Source organism: Fukomys damarensis, unplaced genomic scaffold, assembly GCF_012274545.1.
Source record: "Fukomys damarensis isolate Sample0158 unplaced genomic scaffold, DMR_v1.0_HiC HiC_scaffold_73695, whole genome shotgun sequence".
In the NCBI taxonomy this organism is placed as follows: domain Eukaryota; kingdom Metazoa; phylum Chordata; class Mammalia; order Rodentia; family Bathyergidae; genus Fukomys; species Fukomys damarensis.
In genome coordinates this window covers 9,046-23,051 of record NW_022974607.1, presented here as the reverse complement: position 1 = coordinate 23,051, position 14,006 = coordinate 9,046, and the positions used below count along the sequence as shown (strand labels likewise).

General features: G+C 35.5%; 1 protein-coding gene across 1 annotated transcript; it reads left to right on the top strand.

Annotated features, from left to right (window-relative positions):
• Positions 1 to 864: 864 nt before the first annotated feature.
• On the top strand, positions 865 to 5,747 carry LOC104850719 (ankyrin repeat domain-containing protein 26). Its single transcript, XM_019205078.1, has 3 exons — positions 865 to 1,091; positions 5,321 to 5,435; positions 5,592 to 5,747. The coding sequence occupies exons 1-3, from the start codon at positions 865 to 867 to the stop codon at positions 5,745 to 5,747; spliced, it is 498 nt and encodes a 165-aa protein (XP_019060623.1).
• Positions 5,748 to 14,006: the final 8,259 nt, after the last annotated feature.

Sequence of the window (14,006 nt, the reverse complement as noted above, 5' to 3'; positions counted from 1 at the left end):
CAACATCCATTCGTGATATTAAAAAAAAAAAATCACTGAAGCAAACAGTTGTAGAAAGATCTCATCTCAAACTGACAAAGGCCAATTTAGGACAAACCAACAATCACCATCATATTAAGTGAGAAGAAGCAGAATGCTTTGCCTCTAAAACAGGAACAAGATAAGGATGTCCACTATCACCACTCCTTCTCACTATAGTTCTTAAAACATTATCCAGAGAACTCAGGTGCCCCAGTCAGCAGGGCTTGTAATTAGCAGAGCTCGAGAAGGGGAGATACCTGGAAATGGGACAAAAGAGGCACAGAAAGAAGGAGACCAAGCAGAGGCTTGTCAAGGTCTCATTTATTTGCAGGCACAAGCAGTATATAAAGGCAAAACCCACAAAATTGTAAGAGGAAGTAGCTAATCATAAAATGATAAAGGAGAAACCTATTGTACAGTAACAGTCATGATGAGATACAGTTGTTATGTAACAGATTAGGTCATTAAATGAGCAAGGCCGTTAGTACAGTCATAGGCACGTCTGTGCCAGTGAGGTGACTCAGATGTTAACATGGAGGCGGTTATGTTAGGCTCAAAAACAACTCTGAGAGTATAAATATTTGGTCTCCTACACTCAGGCAAGAGAAAATAATAAAATAATAAAAATAATATACAGGAAAGGAAGAAGTCCCACGTGGACAGGTGCATCTATGTACTGAGAAGGCCTCGTGAGCATGCGCCACATGCGCAGAGGCAGTTAGTCCTTTTGCTTGGTAACAGAGATTCCACCCAGGTGGAAGCCAGCAGCAGAGCCTAGTAGTTGTTCTACAAGCTCAGTTGGCTAAATTTTTCGTTGGAGAAAGGCTGAATGGGAGGGCTAGGATGCCGATAGCCTCAGCCATTAGGAGGCTATTTGGCTTCAGTAGTAGGGGCCGGGTGCCCTCAGACCCCTCAGGCCTAGAGGGCAGTTGCGGGGATCCACAGCACAGAGCCCGCCCCAAGGCCATGGGCAAGCTACACAAGGCCGAAAGTGTGGGCGACACGGCGAAAGTGGAGCAGCGCCTCATGCTGAGGAAAAGTGGTGTCAATGACGGAGACAAGAAGCACAGGTAATGGGGCTTCAGGGGAGGGTGTGCAGGTGGGGCTGGGAAAGTGCAGGAGCAGTGGCAGGTCCAAGGTTGGAGGGCTGGACAGGGTGAGGAAGGGGAGAGGCAGGCAGGGGGAGGGCCCGAGAGGGTGAGGAGGGGATGAGGAGGGGGGACAGGTTAGAGGGGGGTCTATCCCCAGGCAGCCAAATATTTATAAGCAGCAAAATAAAATCAATCAGCAGTTATAGATTACTTTATTAACTACTTCAAAGAAATTTAACCACAGGAACAAATGTGTGTATAGGATTTTATTCCTAAAATCACATTAAGATAACTGTTTTATACATTTTAAAAGAATACACTGAAATATTTCCCATAATATATCAATATTTTATATTATTATATTTAATATAATATATAATATATTAATATTATATTGATCATATTATATTTATTTTGTTAATCATGCATTATATTATGTATTATTATTAATATTGATATATAATGTGTAATACAATAATATATAATATGCATTTAATATAATGTACAGCATAAGATATATTGTATAATATGTGTATAATTTATATATAATATATTATAAAATGTATTAATATATAATGTATTATGCCATTATATAATGTATTAATATATAATACAATATATAATATATGATGTATAATATAGAACATATTCATATAATATTTATAATGTCTATATTATGTATTATATTATATATTATTACATTATATAATAATAAAATGTACATTATATATATCACATGACATGTATTAATACATTATATAATAATATGATATGATATATAAATTCAGGGCTAGAACTTATTTGAATAAAATCTAGTATCCATTTTCTATCAGCCCTCACCTGTGCACATATATTCTTTACTGCAGAATGTTACAAGGGAACTGAAATGGAAACATGGCTCCATGTTCTTGACTAGAAATATTCAGTAATCCCAAAATGTGAACTTTCTGTTCATCAGTTTTCTATAAACCCAATAAAACTGTCACCTAACGCTTGACTTCACACACCCTCTTTTTCTATTTTGTCACTAAGAAAACGTAGTGAAGTCCTGCCTTGCTGGGTATCAAAACAAATTGTTTGCTAATATCCCAAAAGACAGATAAATGAATGTAACTTAATAGAAAATCCAGAAACACTCAAGTATCTGTAAGAATTTAGAACTGAATACTGGTGACATCCACATGAGTTGGAAAATCAGAGTTACCCATGAATGAAATGCCTATTAACTGTTTGAAAATTGTGAGCTAGAAATTTTTTTTCACAAAAGTTCCTAGAGTATAGGTTACATTTCAGAAATAGTACAATATGAGAAAGGTACCAAAAGAAAACACAAATGCCTATTTGTGCCTTCCTAAGAATGACCTCAAAAGCAAGCACTCTTTCTTTTTTTGTGCTGGGGGTTGTGCTCAGAGCCTGGTGCGTGCTAAACACACAACCTGCATAGAAACAGGCATTCTGATGTTTGACAATCAAAAGAAAAATCAAACTCTCCTTTATTTTAGAGAAAAGTTAACAAAATGAAAGACAATATACTTGCAAAAGATTTACAACATACATCAGATGCAAAATGTTTCTTCATTTTACAGAAATATTTTTCACCTCATCTAGGGAAAAATACTGAATTCTTATTTATTTATTTTCAAGTTGGGGATCACCAGTAAGCTACACTGAACTCTAAATTGGGTAAAGTATTCTTGTTCAGACCTACAAGTGACCTATAAACATAGAAAAAAAATACAGAGAGTCCCTGGTAAAGGAAATTTAATTTTAAAAAGGAATGAAATGCTGTTCCACATCTACAAAGATTTTGAAGATGAAGAGCAATTTATATTGCTGCTTAAAATTTAAGGTGGCTAATGACTTATTTAAATAGACAATTTGGTGTGAGTTCTGTAGCATATTTTTAAAAAGCGTGTTTCCACCCATCAATTCAATATTTCTAAAATATCTTTAGTAAATAGAGACTCATGTCATTGGCTTTTCTTCAGCATTGCTTAAGGAGAGTCCATCAAAAAGATCGTATCAATTGCACTGCATTCATAGGATACAATAATATGGCCATTGAAGTTGGCATAGACATTGATGTATGTTGACATGAAAAGATGTACTCTGGTATATCAAGTAAGAAAAAAAAAAGTCAGTTTGATTTTGTGTACATAAAAATAGACTGAAGTCTGTGTTAGCCAAAACGTGTACAAAATTGGATAAAATTTATTTTCAGGCATTTGAATAAATGAAGTTTTCTGTTCATTTTTTATTGTTTAGAAGTTTTTTTCTATTTCTAATATTTAAGATTTTCTCACTATCTTTGTGTTTCTAATTTTATTTCATTGACCTCAGAAAACATACTCAGTAATAGTTCAGTATTTTGATGTATTTTGAGACTTGCCGTCTGGATTATCATGTGATGAGTTTTGTAAATAGTTCTGTGTGCCTTTCTTTCCTTTCTCTTACCTGTGATTCATACAGTGAATGTATATTAAATTCAAAGAAAAGTTTACTGTTAATAAACTGGATAACAACAGGAATATGAATTAGCACAGATAACAATTTTGTGCTGTCTGTGTGTGTATTGGTATTTTTGCCAGCTCTAGGCTCCTTCAGAAGTAAAAGAATCTTCTGTGCTTAGAGATTTTTTTATTATATGCATACATAATTCTGTGCATTGTACTATATATAGATTTACTATGTATATGCAAGTCTAAATCATTTTAATTGTATCTTTATCGAAGTAAAAAATATCACATATAAGTGATTATTACTATTGAAGAATTACTGCTTTACTTTATACTCCCCAAGTATTTATCCATTCTTTCAATCCATTTATTCACCAAACATAACCTGAATACCTATTATATATTCTACTATCAGGATCCCTCCCTCCTTAAACGATCATGCTTACTTGTTCAGTCTAGGAAGTTGAGAGATTCAAAATTGAAGAACTTCAATTTTTTTCAGCTTTAATTGAGTTTATTGGTATATTTTAGGGATACTGTACAGTTGCATTCATTGTTGGGATTTTGTACCTCTATGTGACAAGTCTTGATTCTCATTTTTTCCTCTTTCCTCTGCTACCCCTTCACCCCCTCTGCCCAAGAACTTCAATTTTAATTGAAGCTTTCCTTCTTTCTTTTATACCAAAACATCCTCTGAAGATAGGAAGTTATGAGACTCACTAAAGACTCTTGAAAATGTGAAACAGTACTAAAAGCTAATTTTAAGCATTAGAAATATTTAATTTCTGTGCACTCTATAAATATAAATAGTGAATAAAATGGGCCGTACCTACCAATTTGAAACCTGTGTTTTATTCAGTTAAAATGAAAATCAAATTAAGGGTTGTTATTTTATATTATTTTTCTTTGTTATTTAGCCCTCTTTCCTTGTAGTAGTTTTTAAATACCAACCATGTGGATCCTGCTGCCATATACCTGTTGCTGTATCATATTTTACTTAATATATGGCATGACAGAATATGTGATGACTTTATATGAAGAACACTTTTTCATTGCACTGCTGCAGGATGTTCATGTAGAGAGAAGAGATGTTGAGGCTGTTTTCCCAGGAAGCAATTTTATTCATGGCAGCACTGACTCAGTGAATTGGGATTCGTATCCAAAGGTTGAGTGCTGAACATGGATAGTTGCACCTTCTTATACAAATGATTTATTTTACTTAATTGAAATGCTGTCTTTCTTAAGTAGTGATTACAACAGCTAATGATTATTGTTATTTGTTCTAGAAATAGTGCTAAATATTTGGTATGGATTCTTATTTAACTAGCACAGTAGTATACTGTGAGATAACTTCATTCATCATTTTGTAGGTGAGAAAGTTGAGGCATAGAAAGGCTCAAAGACAGCTAGAAAGTAAGAACTTAAAGGAAATATTAAATTCAAGTTGAGCTCAATCCAAAATTTGCTCTTTGCATAACAGTAGGCTGCTCTGGGATGGGGAGGCTGTTGTGGTTCAGTGTAGAGCAGTTGCTTAGTGTGGGCAAGACCCTGGCTTCAATCCCTGCACCACACACACAAACACAAAATCACCTGGCTGCTCTTCCATGAATTGGTGAGTAATAAGTATTGTACATTTTAGAAGAAAATTAACTATTTGTGTTGAAGGCTATTTAATATTCATGAGTACAAGAATAATGGTGCATTTTGAAATAGAGCTCTGTAATTTCCTAAGAATCTTTCTCACTGTCATAGGACTGCTTTGCATTTTGCCTGTGTCTATGGCCATCCAGAAGTGGTGACTCTCCTGGTGGAGAAAAAATGTGACATCGATGCCTGTGACAGGGAAAACAGTAACGCCCTGATTAAGGTGGGTAGCAGGCACCAATTTCAGCATGAGATGGATTACATTTAATTGCTGAAATAAAATTTAATTGATGTAATTTAATATCACTACTTGGTGAGGCATGAGGAAGGTCTCTTTTGAGTTCCCAGAGTTGACATCCTCTTCTTACAATACCCACAGGCTGTACAATACCACCAGGAAGATTGCACAACTATTCTCTTGGAACACGGTGCCAATCCGAATGTTGCAGATGCCAGTGGCAACACTGCTCTCCACTGTCTATTGGGAAAACTCATCAATAGTGGCAAAAGTGCTTTCACACCATGCAGATACTGAGGCCAAAAATAAGGTATAGATCAACCAATTTCTTTTCCAAGGTATTTGAAGTAGATGCATGTTAACAGTGACATATAGGTAGGGTCAGTTTTTCATAAGCTCAAGCATTCCATGGATAAAAACACAATATTTAAAATAATTTAATAGTTAAAGATTTCACTTTAAATGGTGATAATGTTAAAGAAACACTAGAGGATATGGGTTGCTTTTATGAAGTTATGGCAATATTTGTGAAAACACTGAAGTTTTAAGAAGTAAGTCTTTTCTTTTTTCTGATATTATTTCTACCAAAGTATTTTTTCCTCCCCTTACATAGTGTAAAACAACACAAGACAGCAACATTTGCCTTGGAAATAGACTTTATTTTAATATTTAAACAGAACAACCTCATCTCATAATAAGTGGAAATCTTGTTGCTGCTGAGAAGTCATAAAAGTGATTCATTTTTTAGTGGTCTCACTTAAATGGGAAAACTGGAAAGGGAAAGTGATTTAGAAATATGCAGGTCAGTGGGGGTTATCATTTTTTCATTTTGTTTTTTTGTTCTGGGGATTGAACTCTGGACCTTGATCTTACAAGGCAGGTGCAGTACCACTGAGCTAAATCTCTTGTCCCTTGTTTGTTTTCTTGTTTTTGGAAAAATATTTTTTTGGTCTCTCTATATAGACAAGATGCTCCTTGTATGTTTTTATTTCTCTATTTGTTTGTTTTTATTTAAACCAAAACATTTATTGGCACATTTTATATATAAAATGATAACACTCACCACTGGGAAATTTGCACCTGTACATATTATACTCCGCCTCTTGTTTTTTCCATTGTTCCTTCCCTTTGACCCCCTCCCCTCCCTATATACAATGCTTTGTTTCTGTGTTCACTTTTTTGCTTGTCCCATCCTTCCTATCCCCTTCCCTCTCCTTTGTGCCCCTTCCCATTTGAACATTTTCTTACCATTTCCCAATGCCTGTTATACATTTTAGTCTTTATTTCCCCTTTTAGTTTCTCACACCAGAGAAGCAATGCAGTATTTAAACAATGTGTGTCTGATTTTCAGTTTTGAGAATAGTTTTTTTTTTTGCAATACTGGAGATTGAACCCAGGGCCTTCACGCTGAGCTACATCTGCAGCTCTTTTATGTTATCTTTTATTTTGAGACAGGGGCTTACTTTGTTGCCCAAGCTGGGCTTGAACTTTTAGTCTTCCTGCCTCAGTCTCCCACAGTGCAGGGATTACAGGCATGCACCGCTGTACCTCGCTTAGGAATAAAAATTCTTAGTTTAGAAAGTTGTATATTTGCAAAGTTGCAATTTTAGGAGAGCTCCGATGAAGCCAGATTGGCATTGGCTGGATGGTGCTTACATGGTAAGCAAGAGGAAATGAACAAATAATTAGCAGACATTCTCTCTGTTTCAGGGAGAAACAGCAACTGATATAATGATCTAAATTCTGCTTTCAAACCTATAATGTTTTGCTGGGAGCTGGGCTATGAGGGGCTTGTATAATGCATTTTGAATTTTCTAGTCTGGTCCCGCCCCTACCCAACAGGATTAAATGGGGCTTTCAGGGAGTAACTTTCTCTTACTTTCCCTTTTGAAAATCCCCAAATGGTAAAAAGAATTGGCTGTGTAGATGAGAGATGAAACCAAAGTGACCTTCTAGGTTCTCTAGTTCTTATCTAGACTTGCACTTCTCAGAGGTCTGGGGAAAGTTTTGAAAATGTATGAGTTGCGACTGTCCCCTGAGATTTTGATTGAGTAAATCTAGTAAGGTCTGGGCATGGATATTTAAAACTGTTTCCTCAAGATTCTGATATAGCTCAGAACCATTTACTAAGCAAGTATAATGATGAATTCCCAAATCTCAGGAATTTAAGAAATCTGTGGAAGAGTTTGATTAAATACCACTTTCTTCCAGCCTCTCCTTTCCAACATATTAGCTCAGCTTTCATTTGTCTTTCTCCACCTCTGTCAATGGGAAGTTAGAAGGAGTATCATTGGTGCTGTTGCTGTGCAGAATACCACCACTTTCCCACCAACCTTTAGTCACTGACTGCTGTTGAGAAACTCTGCAGAAGTTCACTTATGGTTAGGCTGAGGCTGAATCTTTACGAGTTCTACATTTCATTATTATCATTCAGAGGATAAAGTCAACAAATGTTGATTATTTTCAGAATTCTCTGAACTGAATAGAGGCAACCATGAGCCTGTTTTTAGTTGAAGGCATGTGGTAGACATCTCAATGTTTTAAGTTCACTGAGCCCTGGCAGAAATCAGTGAAGTTAGTTAGAAAGTAGATGAGAATGCTTTTTGAGCATTTTTATTAATTTCATGTGTGTGGTACTGAGGATTGAACCTAGGGTCTTCCAACTGAGCTACCTCCCCAGCATTCAGCACTCCTCACCCCTTTTGAAAATTTGAGACCAGGCCTTGTTAAGCTGGATCCTCCTGCCTGGCCCCACAGAGTGATGAGGTAAAAGGTGTGAGCCTCTGTGCCCATTTGGACGTTTTTTGGATAATTTATTTTTAGCACTCCTATGAAACTATTTATTTAATTAACAGTTGGGGAGGATTGCATAGAAATGGAGGATAAATTAAAGTGTTCAAAAACAATTAAAATAGGCATAATGAATCTTTTTCATTACATCATGGGACCTCACTTTATTTTTAATAGGGAATCAAACTCAAGGCCTTGCTTTTGCCAGGCATGCATGGTGCCACTGAGCTTAATCACCAGCCCCTTGATTTCACTTTTCAGTAAAACAGGATGTTAAAGGAAGGATTTCACATGCACACATTTGCTTTGTACACAACCATTTGGAAGCACACACACAGCAAAGATATGAGCAAAAGTCTATGGACTGAATGTGGCTCTTAGCTGTGTTCAGTTTGCCTCCATACAGTGAGTCCACTTTGAAATTTCAGGAAACTCCACCAGAATTTGGGGGTTTCAAGATTCTCAAAAAGAAGAAAACTAGTCTCTTGGGAGCCCGTATGACTCTTGGGATGTGCCCCCTGTATCTGAAGCTCTCATGTCTTCTCCAGTTTGCTATTGACCCACCTCTGTATTTTCTCCTATTCACTACTTGGCCTTCATGACTTTCAGCTATTGATTTATGGTATATTGTAATTAAGAGTAAGGAGTTTCATATATTTTATATGAATTCATAAGAATGTTATCTGTATTTTATGGTACCATCTTAGAAATGGAATTGAATTTAGAAGTTGTTTTGACAAGTTTTCATGTTCCTGTTGTAATATCTACAAGCATTATTAGGTTAATTCTAATTCCAATTGAATAAGTTATGCCTGTTACCACCAATATTATATCTTTCTCTTCAGCATTATCCCTTAAAAATACAAGTGACTTAGTGGCTTCATTATGATAAAACTAATCCATATGGGGCAGTATTAGACTTTTAATTGCTAAACCATCATAGTTTTTAAGAGATAGCCTTAGCAATTAGAATGGGAACAGAATGAAAACGTATTACAAAGAGTACATAGGTGTATGGATTTTAGGATTATTATAATCAGTGAGAATCAAAGTTTTATACTGAGCCTTTTCTCAGCTAAGATAAAATTTTCATCTAGTAATAGGAGAAAAACCCATAGGCAGTTTAGTAATAAGCAGTCAGAGTTCATTTGGAGCCTATTTCACAAATGAGTGACCATGTCCTGTGGACTCAATTGGAGCAGGATTTGTTGACATCTGTATTTGGATCCTGACACCATACACAGAATCCAGCAGGTTTCCTCCATAATCCAGAAGAAACTTCCATGTTATGGGAAAGACCTCAACACTGTATCCCTAAAACTCTTAATCCTCAGGTGTTGATATTTGACAGAAAAAAGTATTGTCCAATAGGAATAAAGCAAAATTAAAGAGATTTTAATACTGAATAAATAATGCAGTTTTATAATAATCTCTCCGATGATTAGTGAATCTGTTGAGGCAAAAAACATGGAAAATTATTCTTTGGAGGATAGACTGAGAAACCCTGCACTAGGGATTATTTAGCTCATCAGTTCAATAAAAACAAATCTTTTATTGCTACGCTTTAGGAATTGGGACTACTGAGATAAAAGATATATCCCCTGGCCTCAAGATGCTTTTGATTCAGGTGGGAGCCGTCACATAACTCAAAGTACCATAATGAATCTGTGACAGAAGGAAAGATCCTTGGAATCAGTGAAGTCTGAGGCGAGTTTTGACCTGAGTTCATGTAGCAACTCTAGGCAGAGGTAGTGCATTTCAGGAACCGCACATGTGGAAGCATAACGAGGAGGAAGAGACTGCTGTGCATTTATTCCTTATACAGTGGACCTGCAAGTTATGGCTGGCCTGACATATGAACAACTTGGGTTAATGAGGTTAATGGAAGATTTATCTGCCTCTTGTTATCTGTAGCATGTACCGAGGTAAACATCTACATCTCAACAGTAATGACATAGTTACAACCAGCCCTCAGAACTAATCGAGTTTATAAGTCAAGGGTCTACTGTATTAGGTTAGAGCAATGGGAACTTTTTCAAGGTTTTCAGTTCAGTTAAGAAATAGACAATTGTGTGGATAATAACTTTTTTCATTCACAGGATGACCTCACACCACATTTGCTTGCTGTAAGGGAAAACAAGCAGCAAGTGGCAGATCTGCTTATAAACGAGAAAGAAAATATTCATGCTCTGGATGAGCCAGGAAGGTATAGTTGTTCTTTTATAAAAATAAGACTTTAGTGGTGTTCTAGAGTAGTAAAAAGTCCAATAGTTTACAGTCAAATAAATCAATAGGAAAAGGCTGAATTACAATTATTGGGATAAAGTGAAAGATATCAACACATGCCATCAGAAAGCAATTATTTGGATTGGACAGCACAAAGAACACTATAGGAGGATTCAAGGTCTGTTATGCAGTAATATGGAGTGATGTTTGCTGTTTTTTATGAAAAAGGAAAGTTTTATTACAAAGTAATAAGAAAAAATAGTCAATATGCTGTGTATCATTATCTTCAAAGTACTTCCTCAGAGTACAAGATATAAACCAAAAAGATTCTTACAAGAAAGAGCTTTTTTACCAGTGATCTAAGATAAAATAGTTATATAAATGAAACAAATTAGTATCTACATTAAAGTATTTTTGAAACAATGGAACAGATAGTTTGGGGAAGTATTTGAGCTCCCTACTTTCCATTTTGTATTTTTATATGCACATTTATATGTATGTAAGTCATCATATAAGAGAATATTTGAGCTGGTGTGTTAGATTTATTTCACCAAACATGATATTCTCAAATTGCATCCATTAATCTATGAATGCCTCAAGTTTGCCTTTATGGCAGTGTAGTCCTTCATTGTATATAAATACCATTTTCCTGTAGACATGTACACTGTTTCTAAGTTGTAGCTATTATAAATTGTGCTGCTGTAAACATGGATATGCATGTATCCCTGTACTATGATTTTAAGTCTGGGAAGATATCTAGAAGGAGCATAGCTGGAATAAGTGGAATTGCTAATTTTAGTGTTTTAAGGGATCTCCATACTGATTTCCCTAGTGGTTGTACTAGTTGATATTCCCACCAACAATGTAGAAAATTTCCTCTCCTTCCCCTATTCTCATCACCATTTATAATTAGATTTTTAATGACAACCATTATTTTTGAGGTAAAATGGTATTTGCAATGTGGTTTTAATTTGCATTTGTCTGATGATCAGCAATTGTGTGCATCTTTTTATGTATGTATTGGCCATTTGTCCTTCTGAGAGGTATCTTTTCATTTTGGTTACCCATTTTTCATCTGTCTTTTATTTGAGGAGGTCTAATATTTTTGAGTTCTTTATATATTCTTCTTTTTTGGGGGGGTTTGGTTTTTTGAGACAGGGTCTCACTGTATTTAAGACTCTGACCTGGAACTCACTATATAGCTCAGACTGGTCTCAAACTCACAGGGACCCTCCTGCCACAGCCTCCTCAGTGCTGGGATTACAGGTGTGTGCCACCACACCGGGCTTCTTTATATATTCTTGATGGTAGTTTTCTGCCTGTGAAATACCAGGTAAAAATTGTTTCCCATTCTGAAGGTTGTCTCTTCACTCTTCACTGGTTGTTTCCTTTGAAGTACAGAAGCTTTTTAATTTTATATGATTGCATCTGTTGAATCTCTATATTTTTTCTTATGCCATTTGGGTTCTATTCAGAAAGTTCTTGCCTTTGTCTATGTCCTCAAAAAGTATACCTATTTTATCTTCTAGCAGATTGTTTCTGTTTTAATATTTCGATAGTTGACCCATTTTGATTTTAGTTTAGTACATGGTGAGATATACAGATGTAGACTCAATCTTCTGCATGCCAGTATCAAGTTTTCTCAGCACTGCTTATTAAAGGGTCTATCTTTCCTCCATTGTATATTTTTGGCTTCTTTGTGAAAGATCACACAGCTCTGTGTGCTGGAGTTGTTTCTGTTTCTTCTGTCCTGTGTCACTGATGCACATGCCTGTTTTTGTGCCAGTACCCTGTGGTTTTAATGACTATAGCTTTATAGTGTAACTTCAAGTCTGGGATATGATGTCACCTGCTTTGCTTCTGTTATCCAAGATTGATTTTGCTATTCTGGGTCTCCTCTGATTCCATATAGGATTGTTTCTCCAGCTCTGTGAGAAATAATTTTTCAGAGTGATGTAATTTTCATTGTAGAGGTCTGCCTCCTTAGCTTAAGAATTTAAATTTTTTTTTTTGATGTTGTGAGTGGTATTATTTTCCTAATTGCATTTCAGTGCATTCATTATTAGTATACAGGAATGATACTGACTTTTGTGTATTTATTTTTGTATACTGCTATACTGCTAAATTTGGTCATCAATTCTAGGAGTCTTTTGGTAGAGGTTTTGGGGTCTTTTCCATAATCATTTCACCTGCAAATAATAATTTTTTGAGGTTGTCTCTCTTCTACATACCCCCCTTTTTTTTTCTTGTCTGATCACTCTGACTAATATTTCAAGGACTGTGTTGATCTAGAGTGATAGTAATGAACCTCCTTGTTTTGTTCCAGATTTTAGAAGGCTTTCAGTTTTCCCCCATTTAATATGATGTTGGCAGTAGGTTATTGATAAATTGCTTATATCATGTTGAGATAAAGATCTTCTTAACCTATTTTCTTCAGGGTTTTGTCATGAATGGTTGTTGTCAGACTTTTTCTGCATGTCTTGAGATGATCATGTGATTTTTGTCCTGCTTCTGTTTATATGCTGAATTGCATTTATTGGTTTTTATATATTGAACCATCCTTGAATCCATGGGATGAAACCTACTTGTTCATGGTATATAATCTTTTTGATGATTTGTTGCACTCAGTCTGCCAGTATCTAGATAAGGATTATTACATCTATGTTCCTTAGCCTGCCTTTCCCTTTCTTGGTTGGATCCTTGTCTCATTTGGGGATCAGGATAATGTTAGCTTCCAAAAATGATTCAAAGTACTTTTTTTTTTTTTTTTTTTTTTGGTACTGGGGACGGAACTCAAGACCTTGTGCTTGTGAGGCAGGTGGTGGTACCACTGAGCTAAATCCCCCCCCAACGTACTCTTTATCAGTTTTATTAAAAAGTTTGAGGAGTATTGGTGTGAGATCTTCCCTGAAGTGCTTGTAGAATGTTACTGTGGTATTTTATTATTATTATTAGTTCTTAATTTCCTTGCCTGAGACTGGATGACTCAGGATGTTTATGTCTTTTTGGTTCAACATTGGTAGTTCATATGTATCTAGGAATCCTTTAGTTTCTTCTGAGTTCTCCACTTGTTTGACATATTTGTTTGTAATTATCTGGATTTCTGGAGTCTCTATTATGATCTCAACTTTTTCATTTCTAATTGTATTATTTTATGTCTTTGTTTTATTGTTAAGATTGGCTAAAGTTTTGTCTATTTTGTTTATTCTTTCAAAGCTCTTCAATTCATTGATTCTTTGTATTGTCAATTTAGTTTCCATTTCATTGATTTCTGTGCTGATTTTTATAATTTCCTTTTTTTAAATACCTCTGGGTTTGGACTGTTCTTGTTTTTCTAAGACTGTGGGATGCATCATTAGGTTATTTATTTGAGCTCATTCTATTGTTCTGATGTGGGCATTCCCTGCTGTATTCTTCCTTCATGGGACTGCTTTCATTGTGTCCCATAAATTGTATTTTCATTTAATTCTGAGAATTGTCTTACTTCTGCCTTAATTTCCTGTGTGACTTATTATTCAAAAGTGTTATTTAATTTCTATA

What these genes read in the sequence shown, in the direction of transcription:
- LOC104850719 (XM_019205078.1), top strand. Translation starts at nt 865, where the DNA reads ATGCCGATAGCCTCAGCCATTAGGAGGCTATTTGGCTTCAGTAGTAGG. An exon ending in GACGGAGACAAGAAGCACAG is followed by an intron (nt 1,092 to 5,320) that starts GTAATGGGGCTT and finishes TCACTGTCATAG; the next exon opens with GACTGCTTTGCATTTTGCCT. An exon ending in ACAGTAACGCCCTGATTAAG is followed by an intron (nt 5,436 to 5,591) that starts GTGGGTAGCAGG and finishes CAATACCCACAG; the next exon opens with GCTGTACAATACCACCAGGA.